Raw genomic sequence first — 19,486 nt, 5'->3', positions numbered from 1 at the left:
TTGGTTCAGGCAAACTAGGTACCGCAATTGTGGTGTGTTTAGTGACTGAAAATGGTGAAAGTAATAAAAACCGATGGGAACAAGTTTCTTCAAAAGGAAGATATGTTTAAGTAAACAAATTGTGACCATATCACTATATATCAGCAATATCCTTGAACCTCAAATTGTTAGTACTTGGTAGAGACTAGAGAGGCATCAGTAGTTCAGTACACAGCGGCTCAGAAGTCAGCTAGTAATAAATCCAGATTCGCCGCATTCACTATTGGGCCTGAAAATGGAACAGACCAGTCCATTTAATATACTTGGTTGATGTCAATAAATAGATTCTTCCATCTTACGTGAAAGGACAATAAAAGTGTTGTATTTTGTTCCCTTGCAATAAATATCAATTGTCCTTGTTCCAAATCGATGTCTGCTTCAATTTTTAACCCAAAGTACTTCTGTAATTTTCTTGAGTGTATTACCCATGGAATGACAGAATTTCAAAGATTATAATTTATATAAACTAGCTAAAATGCACGTGCTCACACGTGGATGGAAAATAAAAGTGTAGGATGAATTTTGAGTATTTACATATGTCAAAATAATATAAAAGCAACATGCATCAACATTAGATTACAAAATTTAGGCTTTCATGCCTATATAACAGAAGTAAAGTTCAGTCCAAAATTACGAAATGCAAGGAATATGTATAAGGTCTTAGAGTAGGTTGAGTGGTTACTCTGTTAGAACTTACGGTACCAGGCTGGATAATAACTCTGGGTAAACCCTCCTTATCATTTGAAGAGGGTTGGTTTACGTTTAACTTACTCCAATGCTGCGGACCAAACCCATTGAAACCAGACCTTCCATCGCATGCCAGGTGGTTTCAAGTGATATTGTTGTGTCTATGTCAAGATCACCATTCTCATCTTTAACACTTGAAGTTTTACCAATGCCTGCATTAGTTTGGAGATAAGAAATGCATTAGAATTCCAATAACATCATCGTCGTTGCTAAGGAATTGAAACATTCTGGATATATATGCTTCAGGATATAGTTGAATTATCGGAGAAGTAATGAAAGACAAAATGGACACTAAAATGGCAAAGAATGAATTACCAGTGAACTTGCTGGCTATAGGAAAATGGACAAGGTATAAATCTAGATATTCTAGATGGAGCTTTTTCAAACTATCTTCACAAGCCTCTAGAACATGTCCATGGTCTGAATTCCAAAGCTGAAACAGAGCGAAGTGAAGGGAAGCACAGTCACCCTTGTGCAAATAACAAAATAAACATAGAACTAAAAGGTTAACTAAAACAGATGTGCAATTTTAAGACCTTAGTGGTAATAAAAAGGTCTTCCCTCTTCACAATGCCAGTTTGAATAGCTTCTGCAAGTGCTTCCCCTACTTCTGCTTCATTCTGATATTTAGCTGCAAATAAACATTGGCATAATGATGTAGGATTAGCAATTTATCAGCAAAAGTACACATAGCTGTGGAACCTAATTAACATGTAGTAATGGAATCAACCAAGCATAAAAACTATTGTAACATTTAACCGGAATGTGTTTTAGCCTCCAACAAAGATACGTATGGTAGCCATAACTCCTGCACCATGGGTTTAAATTGGCTATTTATGGGGAAATCATTGAACTCTATTCTTATTGGTTAAAAGGAAATGAAATGAAACAAAAGCTTAAAAAATTCTCCTTTCCGCCTTCAAATTAAGTAAGTGAAGTTTAAATCATGTTGTTGCACGTATAGACACAACACAACACAATTAAGTTTGACATTGTATTGTTGGGAATTTTGCTGCTCTTGTTCAAGGGTCTAGTTGCTGAAACACTAAGAAACGGATGGATCTATGTGTGTCCTTTTAAGTTTAGTTTACTTGGTGTTGAAAAGCATGAAATTCTGTCTTTGTACAGAGTATATGTCCAACTTTTCAGAACCAAGCTCCTCTGTATCAACTTCTGTAGGAGTTGGGAAAAATATATCCTAGCTTAAAGATGTAATAATCTCCTCCAAACGATAAATTAACTAAGACGTAAAATATATGGCTCCATGGTATTGAGGGGCAAACTCCTCACGTAAGCACCTATATATATGCACCACACACGGTAGTAATCTTTGGGAATCCTAAGGGAAGTGTACTGTATGTTTCTAAGACAAATAAACAATAAAAGTTTATATAAGAGCTGCCAAGAGGAAGGAAATAACTAACTTGTCTACTGAACTTGAATCAGAATCTCTGCTGGAGTTGAAGACTTTCCAATGTCTGCTACACCGGTGCTTAAGAACAATCAGTCTCTAAGGGGAGAAACGACATACAATACTATTAATCCTTGTGGACAAAGTAAAAGCATACTCTGATGCAATATTTATAGTTAAATGAAAGACATGATAGTGGTTCCAAAGGCATGATATGTTTATTGTGGCTTCCCTATATATAGCCTATTTGGACCACATACAATGTATGTCTGAAATAACTAACTAAGAGTATAGTTTTTCCGTATAATAAATGGTCTTATACATATTCTATAATGAATCAATTGTACATTCAGATGATAGCCAAATGTTATATAGAAGAGCTTTTGCCAAAGATGGTAAACACACATTAGGATTAAGGTTCTTGATCTATGTAGATCTTCTAAATCTGGTATAGCGACGAAGCATAAATCGTCCGTAGACTATCAGAATATGAAGTTGCAATAATTAACATATCATATCTCGTTGTCTGGTGTCATAAGAAACATTAAATACATAAGATTTGCATTGTTCGTATTTTTAGTGTTAGTTTTTAGCCTCACGGAGCTCTTAAACCTAGTTGTGTTTCATTACTTGTTTTCCTTCAACTACTCAATTAGAAACCGATAATTAGTTCAAATGTAGTGTTATGATTAAGCATATTCAGATGACCAAGAGGACATGTAGCATATCATATATTGAAATAATATCGAAAATAATATTATCCTATATTGAGGGCAACAACTTGTGGTGCTCTTTGAAAACACAATCACGAAAACATACAACTACGTTAATTTAGAAGCAATTTTCAATGATAAAATTTTCTAGTGAACTTTGTAAAGAGAGGTTAGTAGGAACTTATCCGAACTCCGTGCAAGTAATCGCAACAACAAGCAGTGAGCCAAAACCTGTTTCAATAGTTTAAAAAGTCGTTAATTGCATGTACTAAATGAGGATGGTTAGATGTCAAATTTGGCTCAACCGGGAAAGCCGAAAGGTAATGCAATGTCGGTTTAGAGGACTAAACGAGCATGGTTTTACTCCGTGTTCAATGATCAGAAACTAAAGTAGAAACAAAAATAGACTGCCGAAGAGCAATAACATAGAACGGTGAGTACCGGCAAGTGGAACTTATTAAATGCAAATCAAATTGATCTATTTAAGACCATAAGATGGAAAGCCTATCACAACCTAATCGAACTTGGTTATTCATCTATAAATCAATGGAGTTTCCTTGTCCCATGGTAAGTTCTTATTATAGCAAGGGAGACACGGCATTTAAGGAATGAAAAAACGGATTTGGGCCTAAGACTGACGATCAGGTATAGGAGTCTAGGTACATTCTCAATGCAATGAAGACTAAGTGTTAAGAGTAATTGTCTAACACTTTGCCGCATTGGGGCTCAAATACGGGGTAAATGGCTTTTCGATTCCCACACACCCGTTATCATAATGCTTCATTTCATCTTTGAATATGTGAACCCACCAAGTCTCATCGCCTAATACTCACCGAATAACTCCATTGTTTGTCCGCTTTTACATACCAGAGTTAATGTTGACCATAACAATGATCATATGACCGGCACAAAAGATTCATTCTTAGTGTATTCCGAGCTAGCCTCATTAAACGCCCGAGCCACACACGCTAAAGTTTCCTTGCAGGATTGAATGTTGTCGCCCTTTCAACCCACTCCATGGATAAGGTATAGGGAGGCCTCTTAGAGACAAAGGCAAGGTATATCTTGATGAGCCACACCCTTAAAAAGTAAGAAAGAATTGCTCGAACCTTCGAATAGAAAATAAAGGAAATCTGCCATTCCTATGAATGGCGTCAGGGCCAACCCTAACCTGGCCATTGCTAATCAAATGCCCAAAGTCCTATCTACAATAAAACACAGTCACACTCTAGCAACCACTGTCTCTAATTAAGTTCATCAAAGATTTAACTTCTGGAGTTTGTTATTCTCCAGAACTAAGATAATTAACAAAATGAAACAAAATTACCTAATTTCAGGGGGATATTCAGGCCACTGGTTCCTCAACTCTTTGCACCTCATGATCTTCGGGTTATGTAAAGCAGAAGTATTGTTGGATTGAAACCGTAAAATCGAAAACTTCTTTCCAGTCTCTAACATTCTTAGTATGCTCAAATATCATAATATCCCAACGGATTCTCCTCATCTCTACTCACCTTCCTTCTCTCCTCCTCGTTGACAAACCTCCGTTGACAAACCAAAAACTTCCTTGCTACTAATTCAATGCGTTTCTCAGAATCGGAATGTACACCGGGTTGATCACTTGAAAAAATCCCCGCCTTGCATAAAACAAAAATCAATCTCGGCATTTACTTCATATGACTTTTTGATCAGCCTCCTAACCAACCCAATCACCACCAGCCAATACACTTCTTTTCCTTAAAAACAGCTACATTTCCATTATGGATCATTCATCGGTGCTTGGTTCCATGAAAAGAATGTTTCTTTGGGGTCGAAATCAAGTCCTTTAAAATGTTCGTGGAGAGTGAGAGGAGAAAAGTTAAAGGTGAGTAATGAGTTGGTGTGTTGATGTGAAATGATGTTTTGAGGAGAGTGATTCGTGGTGGGAATTTGAGAGAAGAGTGTTTGGGGTTAGAAATGAGGAGTGGAAAAAAAAATGGTACCTTATCTGTCATCTTTGTACATACAAATGAGTCTTTCTCAAGATCTGAAAACCAAACATTTGAAGAAAGGAGGGAAGTTGAAAGAACAAAAATTTTGAATTGTTTTAAGACCCCGGGCATTTAAGTGGGTATTAATGGTAAGACTACCCGCATTTACATTTCAATATAGCAATATAGGCGAGGATTTGGTTTTCGACCGAATTTACATAAAACTCCTTTGTGAGTGTGTTGTAATTGAAGGGTATAAATAGAAATAAAAAATGTAAATGACCCAAATAGTCCTTTTTAAAGACATTGAATAATTTTTATTTATATTTCATTAGGGGTATTTGGTGGTAGTAAAAAGGCTGGTCTAATTTAAAAGGCCAGGTTAATTATGATGTACTTTACTAATAGAGATATAATGCAGGCATGCAGCTAAAGAATTATGGGTTTGGTTTTCTCCATGGCAAAGGGGATGTAGAGTTTGCGAGTTGCAGACCGATCAAAACAGTGACTTAGGTTCGTTCACTGTGACTTCAAATAGGGTGATCTTGGACACACCCATAAAAATACTCCCATACCCCATAACTAACTAAGTTTTTGTCATACTCCAATAACCTCTTCAATCCAATAATATCTCCCAAATTAATTTGAGATATTTCCAATAGGGATAAAGAAAGAGAAAAAACAAAAAAAACAGAGACCCATTCCAAAAGGAAACAACAAATAAAAAAAATTGAAAGTAATACTCTGGAATCTTGAAGAATCTGTGTGGTAAAAGAATGCCCAAAAAACAAATTGTCTTTTTCCTTTTCTAGAAATTACTTCAAATTTGATTTTTTTTTTTCTTATTGCAATTATTCTTCTTTATCATTGTAGAAGGGTTAAAGGAGTTTAGTATAAATATATCAAATTGGAAAATTCTCAAACAAAAATGAGAAAGACAAAGAGCTGCAATGAGGAAAAAATGTATTAATGGTTGATGAGTGAGAAGAGGAGGAAGACTTATTTGTTTTCCCAATTTTTACAATTTTACTATTTCTAATTCCTTTCGTAAAGGCGAGTTTTGTTTTGTCTTGGATATACTTAATAAAATAAATAATAATTTATGAACTTAAATGTGTCTTAAACAAATTTATTTATTTATTTTAAAATTTTATTTATTTATTTTAAAATTGGAGTACGGGAGTGTTTTTATAGGTTTTATAGGTGTGTCCAAAATCACCCTTCAAATAACTAGGCTTTATTTGGGCTTAAGTTTTGAAGAGTGCAGACTTAGCCCAACTTTGTCCTAACTCCTACCGTCCTACATAATGTCCATGATTCAGGTCTTTATCGACTTGGCCCATCTTTTTATCTATCTTTATAGGTTGGACTCTTGGAAATTGGAATCATCAAATCTGGCCCTCGGGTTCTTCTTTCGCTCCATGAAAATAATGTACACTTTAACATATACTCCATGTCAAAATTGACATCAACAGAGAGTACTATGTGGTGAAACTGGAACTCGAAAAGTTGTAACCAGATACTTGCCTAATTTTATGTTCAAACTTCACTGGATCAAACATGTTCCAACTAAGGGTGGAATTCGAGCTAAACAAGTCGAGCCTATGTCAAATTTGACATCAAATTGAGCTCGAGAAAGTACTATGTTTTTGTCATTTTAATAAATATGTTATTTGAGCTCGAAAGTTTCATCAACCATTTGTTACACGATAATTTGAGCTTTTAGCTCGTTCAAACTTTAAACGAAAAAAGCCCAAGCCGAGCTCCAAGCCCTGGATCAAATTCCACCCTTAGTTCCAACCATTTTCTGCAACTTGATTCAGAAGGCCCAATTTTTTTTTGATGAGTTTATCTTTTGCGTGAATATTGCGAGATTGGGCTTACTCCTGGACTTAAGTATAATGATAGCCCTCACGGTTACAGAGAGATTGGGCTCGGGCTATAGCTCCAATTATCTATCTTTGGCCGTGTTTGCGCATCTTAAACCCTGTACAGTGACGTTAAAGTGATTGAGCATGATCCAAAAACCCATATCATGCGCTCATACTCGACATATTTATGTTCCAAACGCGACAGTTGCACCATGTCTCTAATTCTCCACGAACCAAACACCACTTTTCAAAAGTATGAAATCAAATAAGAGGAAGATAAATTTGGTAAAATGTGGTGTATGGACAATTTCGAAAAATAAAAATTGGTTCATCGAAAAAAAAAAAGACAATTTTGAAAAGTGATAGCCAAGCATTCTGCTAAGAATTTGGTCAAAATTCAAAGAACACATTTTCAGATTGCAAAAATGAATAGTGTTTTCACTTTTCACGTACGTTACAGAGATAAAGTTGTAATTTTACAGTTTTTTATTTTATTTTGTTTTTTTGAGAAGCAAAATGGTAATTGTGTTCTTTTAAATATAGTTTTTATCAATTGTGATGTCATAGGTGGTCTCATGTCTAGATACATACAGAGATAGTTTGGTAATTTTGCAGTTTTTTTTATTTGTTTTTTTATTTGTCTTGTTGAAGGAGTAAAATTGTAATTTCAATTTGATTGTAAATTTTGAAAAATAAAAGAGATTGGTGGGCTCATCCGCTCATCGTTAGGATTCTAGGCACGTGCCATGATGCTAGTATATTTAAAATGTCAGCTATTTCACTGGGATGTTCCTTAAAATAGAAATAATTCCAGTAACTTTCCTTAAATAAACTCTTTTCCAATTATAATCTTCGAAGAAACTTCAGTGAAAATTCAACGTAGAATCTTATCAACAAACAACCTGACACATGGTCTCTAAAACCTATAAGGACTCTGCTCCGAACCGCGTGATGTGGACTAACTGTTATAACCGTTACAACAATAAAAAAAAAATGTTCTCTTTTAATCAATGCCAGATAAGACACAACGAAAACAAACAAGGCAAGTGCTGTCGCTTCTCCGGGAGCGTTTTTTTGTTAGGAAAAAATATAATGACGGGAGCTTTTTGATTTTTTTGTTTCAAGTTTTTTTTTTGTTATAGTAATTGTGTAGGGTTTGATTTTGGTGGCTGGTAATGGGCCAATGTGGGTCGACAAGATTGAAAAACAGCGAAAGTTGGAGCGAAGAATCATCTTCATCGTCGGAAAAGCGTGGATGTTTGGCTGTAATTAAGGAGAGACGGTCTAGATTTTACATTGTAAGGAGGTGTGTGGTAATGCTCCTTTGTTGGCGTAAATATGGCAAATACTGATACTTTTGTTTGTTCTACTTTCTTTTATTCTTTTTCCTTCTCATTGCTAATACAAATGGGAAACTTTTGATTTTTTTTTTCCTTGATTTTTTTGTCCATAGGTTTGTTGCATGAGTATCAAAATTTTGACGACTTTCCCCCTCTAATGGTGTATGTATAAGTTGAGTTGGTTGTTTTTCTAATTTTTAGATATATTACCGGGATGTTAATCGAAAAATTGGAATAAAAACTTTGTAGCATCCCCCAATCCCCCCCAGTATATTCATGCCTCCATGGGCTAATGGTGTCTAATTATTCCCATAGAAAAGTTTCACTCCCTAGTTTTTAACTTTTTATTATACAGAATTGGTAGATTGGAATTGGGGGATAAGAATGAAAGATTGAGTTGGATTGCTAAGGGAAAAAGGTCTTATATAAATTTTGATTTGTTTTCTTTGATTAAAATCTGTAGAAGAGAAAAAGATTATGTAAATCCAGAATTTGGGAATGCCGAACCGCTTTGCAGCTAGTTTTGAATTTTTTATGCAATTCCAAAGTTTTGATAGACCAAAAGTACATTCAGATTCATATTTTTTATACAATTTACCTTCATTGTGGTACATTCAGATTGACAAACACATAACGGGACACACTCGCACACTACACCATCAATATGGTATCCTGATAGCTAACTGTGCAGGTACGCAGTACAACAATCGTGGCCTAGTTCTTAATTGAAAATCAAACTAAACCAGGCTTTAGCAATCTTAGGAAGCCGTAAGTTACCAAAAAAAAATCTTAGGAAGCCGTATCTAGGTGAAGTATGTCACAAGACTGACAAAGAGCATCTTACTGCAGCCCAAAAAATCCAAAAATTTATATTGGTTAATTTATTGAAAAAGTAATTCAAGAAAGACAGACGATTTATATTCTTGAAGTTGGCAATAGAATCGTAGTTATCCAAATGTGATTTTTCATCAAAATATTAATATATTTTGTTTCGATTAAGTCTGTAAAAAAGCAGTTTTAGAGTGACAGACGGTCTTTGCAACCAGCCGTTAGGTTTTATATAAGCGTGTATAATTGACAGTTAAGGTACCATACAAAATATGTCAATAACTCAATACTATCTTATTAACGTTGGAACTGTAATGTACATATTTCAACTTTAGAAGCAATTTTTCAAAATCCCAACTTTGTCTGGTGTAGGGTTTCCCATCAATGTTTCTATTTTTCTTTCTTGTTTATTTCACTCCAATGAAAAAGACTCACTTTTATAATTGTATGAGTTGTATAACTTGTATTATTGTATCTCAGATGCTGAAAAAGTCACACAAGGTGAAACAGTTACATATATTGATATATATATATATTTACAATGATGTGCGTACATCTTGAGTTGCAATTGTGCATCTGGATGTTTCTTACGTTTGTAGGAGCAAAACGTCCGTAAGATAGGTAAGATAGGATTATCGGCAAAAAAAAAATGTTGTTGGTCTTGAGAGAGAGTTTGAATTATATGCTCGACAAAAGATAGTCATCGGATATTTGTAGTCAGAACATACAAAAAAATTTCTATTTGTTATTCCGATAGAGAGACTTAGACAACATATGTCATTGGTAGAGTATCGTGTTATTATTCGATAGCGTCTCGTGATCCTTTTGTACTTTGATATCGGTTTTTGCGCTGTATGCAAAAAAAAAAAAAATAGATTGGATGCTTTTGGGACCCATACAACACATTGTAGACATTTTTTAAGTTTCAAATATCGATATGATCATGTCAAAGACATCTTATGTGATATATTTTGGATTATGTGATATATTTTGGAGGGCTGAAATTCAAGTGAAGATAGAGACTCCCGTTAATTTTCTTACTGATCCGAATAAGAACAGATCGACACTTCGACCTGCAGATGTCTTGATATACAGTTGGTCTAAGGGCATACATGTATGTGTTGATGTAATTGGAGCCTCTTCATTGGTAGGGCTTGATAATAAAGTCTTTGAGGTGGGAGAAACAACAAATAGAGCAGCGGTAGAGAAGATAGAGAGACACGAAAATGTCTGTGTGGCTTACCAACATTGTTTTATTCCGTTTAATTTCGACACTTTTGGTTTTTTGGCACAACAGTCTGTTGAGCTCCTTAAGAGATTATAGAAAATTATGAACAGTAACGTAATGATGGTTGATTGTAATGAGTTTGTTTTTAGAATAATTTGATTTGCTATTCAAAAAAAACTTGTGACGGCATCTTGTTACACATTTGTCATAATTAATGTAAACCTCGTACTTGGTGGGGTGTTGCTTTTGGGAAATACTAATCTGATTATTTGGACTTTCGGGATCTTGTTATGGACCTTCAGGTCATTGTTCTGGACCTTCTGGTCTGTGCTCCGGAAGGAAGAGGGCTGTGGTTACTGTATCGATGGAGTTGACGTGGTTGAAGTTTGGTGGAGACAGGTGACGATTGCCGTGGATTCAAGATTCGACAGGGGATTGAAGCTGTCTGGAGAAATTGTTGGTTTTAGTTTGGTTATGTATGCAATGTATTTGCTATCTTTCCTTGTAATTTTCTTTGGCTGTGTGTTGTTTGTAAGTTCTGATTCTTATGAATAATATAACAGCAGTTCCTATCGAAAAAAAATTACACTTGGGGCCACTGAATTAGGTTGGATCGTTATTGAAGTCGAACCTTAGATATAGATAATCATTTTGGTCTCAATAATCTCCATCCATCCCCTGTAATCAAAACATTAAGGACTAGGACTTAATAGACTTATAGACACAGTATTTACAGTTTTGCACATACAAAACCATCCCGGTCAACATCATAATTTTAAATCTAGATTCTATTTGATTCCATAAAGTGACAAAATTCCAGGAGGTACTCACAGCAAAGAATGTGAGTGGATCATAGCAACGCCCAAACAAACAAATAAACTCCTCCTTATGATAATAACTATGTTTTTCCCTTAAATTCCACACCTTTATATTCCAAACTCATCTAAGCAATTACAATTTTTTTTTTCTTCTTCTCTCTCATTCTTTGAGATGGATGATTATGGAGACTATACTTCACCATTTCAGTTACCAACGGGATTGATGCCAAGTCCTTCAGCACCAGATTGGCTGAACAAGGCTGATAATGGGTGGCAATTAACAGCAGCAGCTATGGTGGGCTTACAGAGTGTTCCGGGTCTCATAATCCTGTATGGTAGTATGGTCAAGAAAAAATGGGCTGTTAACTCTGCTTTCATGGCCCTCTATGCCTTTGCGGCAGTCCTCTTATGTTGGGTTCTATGGGCCCATAACATGTCTTTTGGAGTTGGTCATTTCACGCCATTTTTTGACAAACCTGCTTTTTCGCTCTCTCGAAAGTACGACTTGGCACAATCCAGAGGGGGTTATTATGTTCCATGGGCAACTTTTGTTTTCTATCAGTTTGCTTTTGCTGCCATTACGGTTATTTTGCTTGCTGGTTCATTGCTTGGAAGGATGAACTTTTATGCTTGGATTTTGTTTGTTCCATTGTGGCTCACGTTCTCATACACAGTTGGAGCTTACACTATATGGGCTGATGGATTTTTTAGTAAAAGAGGAATTATTGATTTCTCAGGTGGTTATGTTATACATCTTTCTTCTGGGGTAGCTGGATTTACTGCTGCTTTTTGGGTGAGAGTTATAAATCTCTCTTAGTTTTATCGTCTGTAAATTGTAACCATCATAAAATAATAAGACATGTCAAATAGTAATAATGATATTATAAATTACAGTATCAATCAGGGCTGGTTTTAAAGTCGAGCGAGTAGGTCTTCAGTAGCCATTGCATCTATTTTGCAGGTTATACTTGCTGACTTAGACACACACACATACCCCCTAAAACCAATATCCAACGCTAAATTTAGTTTACTTGAACAAAAAACTCCATCTCCTAGCCTTTGAATTTTATTTTTATTTTCTTCCCAGAAAAAAAAAGGGTGGAGGTAAGTCAGTATAATCTTTATTTGTATTACATTTATCAAATCCATAAATTGTACATATAATCTACTTGCTTTATTGATGGATGGCTTTGATTGTGATGATCAGGTAGGACCCAGGATTTCTCATGATAGACAACACTTTCCACCAAATAACATAATTCATATGCTGGGAGGTGCAGGGTTCCTTTGGATGGGGTGGAGTGGTTTCAATGGAGGAGCACCATTTGCTGCCAACATGTTATCTTCATTAGCTATTCTCAACACCCATTTCTGCACAGCAACCAGTCTCTTGACATGGTTGTCCTTGGATATGATCGTGTACAAAAAGAGTTCTGTCATTGGTGCAGTTCAAGGGATGATAACTGGCCTTGTGTGTATCACCCCTGCTGCAGGTTAGGCATTTCTAGGCCTATATAATTTCCGAAGTCCCAACATAGACTTGGATAATTTCTATATGAATTCTTTGCAATGCAGTTTATCTAGTATATATCCAATATCTTATGGATAAGATTCAAAACCAATGCCGAAATAATAGGTTATTAACTGTCTGCTTGTATGCATGGCTGCATTACAGGGTTAGTGGAGCCATGGGCAGCAATGCTGATGGGAATAATGTCAGGATCAATACCATGGTACACTATGATGGTTTTACACAAACGATCTGCTTTCTTCCAAAAGGTCGACGATCCGATAGGAGTTTTCCATACACACGCGGTGGCTGGCTTCCTCGGTGGAATTTGTTCTGGCCTCTTTGGTAAACCAGCTTACTTGGACATGTTCTATGACCAGAAAATAGCTCCTCATGGTCCAGGTTTATTTTATAGCTTTGACGGACGATTTCATGAGGGTCTGAGACAAATGGGTTATCAATTAGCAGGAGCAGCTTTTGTTGCAATATGGAACGTCCTTGCGACGAGCCTAATATGCGTTTTTATAAGACTCATTGTCAATCTTAGGATGGATGACGATGATCTACAGATTGGGGATGATGCAGCGCATGGGGAGGAAGGTTATGCATTGTGGGGTAATGATGAAAAGATGTTTCCTTCTCGCTTATACATGAATCCAAGGCTTCCTTCTTTTTGTCGTTGTTAGATTGTAATTAAGCTATATCGATCTAAGTGAATAGTGGTTCACTTTAAAAAAAAAAAAAAAAGTAAATAGTGTGTACTGTTTACTGTTCTTTTAAGTTGTAACTATGAAAAGAATAAATTATGCATGTTTTTTTTTTTTACAATATTCTTGCCAGTTTTACCTTTTCTTCAGTTTTAATATTTGTCTAGATATTACGAGAGTGTGGATCTTCACTCGACTAATAATACGAAAATTGAAGGGCAGGACTTAGTATATATAGAGTGATTTTTTGCTCACAACGTTGGTTCCTCCAAGCGCTCCAAGGGAATTATCAGCCACACAAGTTTTATTTTTTCCACAAAAAAATAGATAGTTACACCTCGTATAAAATCCTCAAAATTCCCAATTTTACTAGTTTGTCCCTCATAAGTCATAACTAATAATTAAAAAAGAAAAGGAAACAAAACAAAACAAAAAATAGGAATCAAAATATGAAAAACATAATAGATGCATTAAGAACAAGCTAACAAGAAGATGATATTAATTATTATTATTAACACGTTTTTGCAGGAAGAAGATGAAGAAGAAATACACACGTTTGTTGGTTTATTTCACTTTACATTTTCTTTATTTCTTATTTTTATTTTCTTTATGAATTATGAGGGACAAACTAGTAAAATTGAAAATTTTGAGGATTTTGTGCATGTTGTAACTTCCCTTTTTTTGTGGAAAAGATGAGCCGTGTAGGACTCAAAATGTCCTTGGAGCGCTTGGAGGAACCAACGCTGGGAGCAAAAATTCACTCCTCAGTATAGATATCAGGAAGACAGGAAGTGTCCGTCCAAAGTCCAAACAGTTAAAATATTTATGATTTGCTTTAAATTACAAATAAACGAACGAAAACAAAAACTACGATAACATCTAAACACTTGGGCTGTTTCGAATATAGTGTTGCACAATAATTTTGTTTACATTGTGCCAGTCATAAATATTTACAAGAAATTGGTCCCAAGGCTCAATTTCGATTCAAAACAACTCTAGAGGACATAGTTTTTTTTATAATCACTCACAAGGACAAATTTCGGGTGAAAATAACCCGGAAAACCAATTTTCGAGTGAAAATAACCTTCAAGGACAAATTGCCTGGATTTGACATAAATATTTTCCGACTTTATCCTTTCTGTTGTTTTGCTATGAACAATGAGTGTTCATACCTTATGCTGATGTATGAATAATGATTGTTCATACCTAAATAGGTGAACGTACCTTATACAATATATTGATGTATGAACAATGATTGTTCATATCTTATGTTGAAGTATAAACAATGATTGTTTATACTCCAATATATATTCTTACTGATCATACATTATGTTAAGGTACGAACATTGATTGTTCATACCTCAAATAGGTATCAACAATAAGAACAATTATTGTTCATACCCGAAATAGGTATGAAATATAAACAATGATTGTTCATACTCTAATAAGTGTTTTTATTGATCATACATTATATTGAGGTATGAACATTGATTGTTCATACCCTAAATAATATGAAAAATTATTATTCATACCCTAAATATGTATGAACAATGATTGTCATACTCTAATAAGTGTTATTATTAATCATATATTATGTTTAGATATGAACATTGATTGTTCATACTCCAATAAGTGTTATTATTGATCATACATTATATTTAGATATGAACATTGATTGTTCATACCCCAAATAGGTATGAACGATAATTGTTCATATGAACATTGATTGTTCATACCTCAAATAGATATAAACAATGATTGTTCATAACTCATGTTGATGTATGAACAGTGATTGTTCATACCCCAAATAGGTATGAACAATAAGTATTCACATAGTACAAAATATCTCGATATATCGCGATATTTGAGGATATCTATCCATATTTCAGAAAAAGATATATAAATAATATCACGATATGTTTAGAGATATATACGACTGTAAATATCAGTAATATTTCGATAATATTTACGATATTTGTGATATTTGGGGATATTTTACGATATTTAGCGATAATTTGTATATATAACAATTTTATTTAATATTTACCATTATATTTTAAATAAATATAAATAATGTATCATTATATATCAAGAAATATCCACAATATTCACGATATTTATTGATATTTTGGATATATCAACGATATTTGCATGTGAAACAATGTCAAATATCCTCAAAGAGGAAGATATATCCACGATGCATATCCAGAAATTGAATATCGATAAATATCCATATCCTGATATTTTGTACTATGAGTATTCATACTCCAATAAATGTTCTTATTGATAATACATTATGTCAAGGTATGAACATTGAATGTTCATACCCCAAATAAGTATGAACAATGATTGTTCATAGCTTATGTTGATGTATGAACAGTGATTGTTCATACTCCAATAAATGTTCTTCTTGATCATATATTATGTTGACGTATGAACTATAACACCCCGACTTTTAATTGATTTTCCTATAATAATATTAATATTAATAATAATAATAATGTAAATAAATAACAGAGATAAATACCCAGTAGTTTTTGGATAAAAGCCCGTAAGTAAGTAGATAGGTTTAAAACCCTTGTTTTCGGGGAGGTTTTAAAAACCAGAAAATAGGGGTTTCTCACGTAGAGTTTTTAGGGAAAAACAAAACGAGAGTTTTAGAAAAAAAAAAAAAAACACAGCGAGGGTTTATAAAAAAAAAAGGGAGAGTTTTACTGAAAAAGTTTGAACAAGAAAGATCGTCCAGTTTCACGCAACAGTAGACGTTGGGTTTTCGGGGTTTCGCTCTCGGGAAGCTGTTCGGTTTTAAACGGTGAGTAGTCATTTTTTTTTCTACTTCACCTCACCTTGAGTTTTACAGTTTTATGGAACGAAGAAAAACTTAGTTTTCCACTTAGTACTTTTTGTTCTGCATATTCTTCCGTTGTTGTTTTCTGTCGAATTGATAAACATGTTAATCATATTGATTTGCGAGACTATGAAATGGTATTGGTAAAGTTTTGTGTGCTGTTAATGGCGGCGTATGCCCAACAGTAGAAATCGTCTAGGATTTCGTTTGAACTCTTTTATTATGGTATTGAAATTGTATGGTAGTTGTTTTGGGTTGTATACGAATTGATTGTCGCGAGGGATTGAGTGTAGATTCGGGGGAGGTTGTGAGTGTTGTGGAAAGCTCCAAGCAGCCATTAATGGCGACAAAATCAGCACCAAATCGCATGCGTTTTTTATTGTTTGATTTGTGTTTTTGTTGGATTTTTGTTGTTGTGGGGTTGAGGTGGATGTGTTGGTGGTGGATTGGGATCCGTGCCTGGAGCAGTTCGTTAGTTTTCTTTTAGGTCTGATTCTTTATTGGAAGAATGTAATAACGTAGTTTATCTTTTTCATGGCATGAGAACATGGTAGTGAGGAATTTTATTCTGAGAGTTTGTTTGATATTTTATTTGGAAGGATGTTATCTTAATAAAGAAGTTGCGGATAATTATCGGGATTATGTTATTTTAAGTTGTTTCTTTTAGGACATGGCTATTAGGGTTTGTATGTGTAGTATCCTTCGTCATAGTCTGGGTTTTTAAACAAGTGAACCTAGTGATGTTTGAGATATTTATATTTCAAATATTCACTTTGTTATTGTTTAGAAATTCGGGCTGTGACATGAACATTGATAGTTCATACCCCAAATGGGTATGAACAATAATTGTTCATAGCTCATGTTGATGTATGAACAATGATTGTTTATACCCCAAATAGGTATGAACAACCAATAAATGTTCTTATTGATTATATATTATGTTGAAGTATGAACAATTAGTGTTCATACCCCAAATGGGTATGAACACTAATTGTTCATAACTCATGTTGATGTATAAGCAATGATTGTTCATACTCCAATATGTGTTTTTATTGATCATACATTATGTTGAGGTATGAACAATGATTGTTGATAACCCAAATAGGTATGAACAATCAACAATGATTTTTTATATGAACAATGAGTATTCATAGCTCATGTTAATTGATTTTCACAAATTCTTTGAATATTTAATTCCGTCGTCTAGAACTTTTCAATCAACAAAAATCTAAAAAACTGCCAAATAATCAATAAAATATTATTAGAATAGCGGTAAGTGAGGTATCAATCCATATCTTGAAGTGAATAAATGGGGGAAAAAATATTTCATAAACCAATAGCTAACTTGGTGATTAATATTAAAACAATTGTTGAAGATTTCTAATTTCTTGTTTAAACTAAAAATAAAAGTAACTTGTAAGGAAATAATGATTAACTAAAGCAATTAATTTTCAAAGATCAATTTATCAAAACCCTTGGTAGAAAGTTACTAACTTACCAACAATAATTTTTGTATTTCATTTTTATACCTCTTGTTAAATTTCTTCGAAACTTCACTAAATCTTAAACGCTAGTTCTAGAATTAGTGGAAAATATAACTTGAAGAACATAATAAAACATTTCAATATTAAATTAAATCCTCTATTCTATTTGACTCCAAATGAGAAATTTTTAGGCATTCAATGTCCACAATAAGAAATACAAAAAATCCCAAAAATCCCTTAATAACTAATAAAGTTTAGTCTAAAAGATTTTTAACAAAAAGAATAAACTAACAATGGAAAATACCCCGTATTTTTCACGGTTAGAAATCATGCACATTTAACCTTAGTGCAAAAATCAATTAAAAATATATATCATTGGATTTCATAAAAAACGCATATAGATTCTAACAAAAATGACAAAAACAAAATAACAATAATTTCATGGAGAGCTTTCACTTTCCACTATAGAGTGGAAGCTTATCCCTCCATGCTATTAATTAACATGAAAGAATAATTAAAGACAAGAGATATAGTGAACATTGAAACTGCATTTATTACTTTGATGTTGATCTTTAGAAAATTATACACTCAAGAGCATTCTTCCTCACTAATTAAATGAACTAAAACTACAAAGCAAAATTTCTACAAATTTGATACTAAAATGGAGATAGAATGAATGTCGAATGGGTGTGTTCTCAATGCCAATTCTCTTATCTATTTATAGCTTCCACAAAGAAGATCTTGGTGCATATAATATATTCACACAAAATGGAAATAATCTTTTGAATATGGGAATAAAATATAAGATAAAAGAATTTAGAAAATAGAATATAGAAAAGATATTATCAAGGCATGATGAGAGAAAGAAATATAAATTGGTAATCAAATAAATGATAAAATTGAATGATATAATTTTGAATTATGAATGGAGTGATTGGCAAGAATATGGAGGATATGGGAGAATATATATGGTGACAAAATTATAAGATATTAAGGAATGATTTTATATAATAAAATCAAAGGAATAAATGATTAATGGAAATGAAGATATTTAATGGAGTGAAAATGATAAGGATATATAATGGTAGTTGTGATTATCCTTTCTTGATTCTCTTCTATAATTATCAATTCTCTAACATTTCCTTTCATTCTTGATAGTATAATTTATTTCATTAGCTCTCACTTATTGATTCTTTAAATGATCCTCTTTAGCTCATGGGCTCTGATTTTGATTGGGCTTTGACCAACATCTTTATTTTCTACAAAAAAAATATTAAACCAAATTAATAAAACATATTTTGCATGAGACTTTTCCAAAGACATGCACATATATACAAATAAACTTTTATGACCAAAAAAATGTGTATAATGTCATGGAATAAAGCAAATGTATAGTTTTACGTTAAAAATACGCAATTAAACATAAATGATATTATAAAGTGCATATAAAACTATATATAAAATATACACTTTTAGGCATTTGTCATTAATGTATGAATAGTGATTGTTCATATCCCAAATAGGTATGAACAATAATTGTTCATACTATATATATATCAGGTCGTTTCGGTTGGGCTGGGCCGTTTATTATTTCGTATCAGGGGTATACTTAATATTTCATCGACCTAAGCCGTTTTTAATTTCGCGTCAAGGGTATACTTGACCTTTCAGCTACCCGGTCCTTGTGAGTGATTAAAAAAAATGTCCTCTCGAGTTACTTTTTCTTGCGATTTCTCCTCTGGAGTACGTTACTCCATGAAATATTTAAGGGTCATTATATAAACACCACTGACTTCACTAAGGACTTTACTAAGGGCACCACACACTAAACACAAAACAAACGAGTCCTAGCATTTTGAGTAAAAATAAATGTATATTAATTGAAATCAAAACACATTTTTTTATATGAAATTTAACGATATTCAAAATCAAAGCAAGAAAGATTTATAAAATTTATTACCAACAATATTTT

The 19,486-nt window shown here is 33.6% G+C and overlaps 1 protein-coding gene and 1 long non-coding RNA gene across 2 annotated transcripts; one reads left to right on the top strand and one right to left on the bottom strand.

Moving 5' to 3' along the window:
• Window positions 1–533: 533 nt before the first annotated feature.
• LOC147520190 (uncharacterized) lies at window positions 534–3,066 on the bottom strand. The gene is made up of 4 exons (XR_015214387.1): window positions 2,211–3,066; window positions 1,323–1,417; window positions 1,102–1,219; window positions 534–938 (listed from the first exon to the last, which is right to left on the bottom strand). It is a non-coding gene; the product is annotated as an uncharacterized LOC147520190 (long non-coding RNA).
• A 7,951-nt stretch (window positions 3,067–11,017) lies between these two features.
• On the top strand, window positions 11,018–13,227 carry LOC147520189 (ammonium transporter 2 member 3-like). Its single transcript, XM_086591699.1, has 3 exons — window positions 11,018–11,758; window positions 12,173–12,458; window positions 12,641–13,227. Exons 1-3 carry the CDS (start codon window positions 11,138–11,140, stop codon window positions 13,159–13,161), a joined length of 1,428 nt encoding a protein of 475 aa, XP_086447825.1. The 5' UTR covers window positions 11,018–11,137; the 3' UTR covers window positions 13,162–13,227.
• Window positions 13,228–19,486: the final 6,259 nt, after the last annotated feature.

This window comes from Coptis chinensis, chromosome 2 (assembly GCF_015680905.1).
Source record: "Coptis chinensis isolate HL-2020 chromosome 2, ASM1568090v1, whole genome shotgun sequence".
NCBI classification, from domain to species: domain Eukaryota; kingdom Viridiplantae; phylum Streptophyta; class Magnoliopsida; order Ranunculales; family Ranunculaceae; genus Coptis; species Coptis chinensis.
This window is presented reverse-complemented; position numbering and strand designations above follow the sequence as displayed.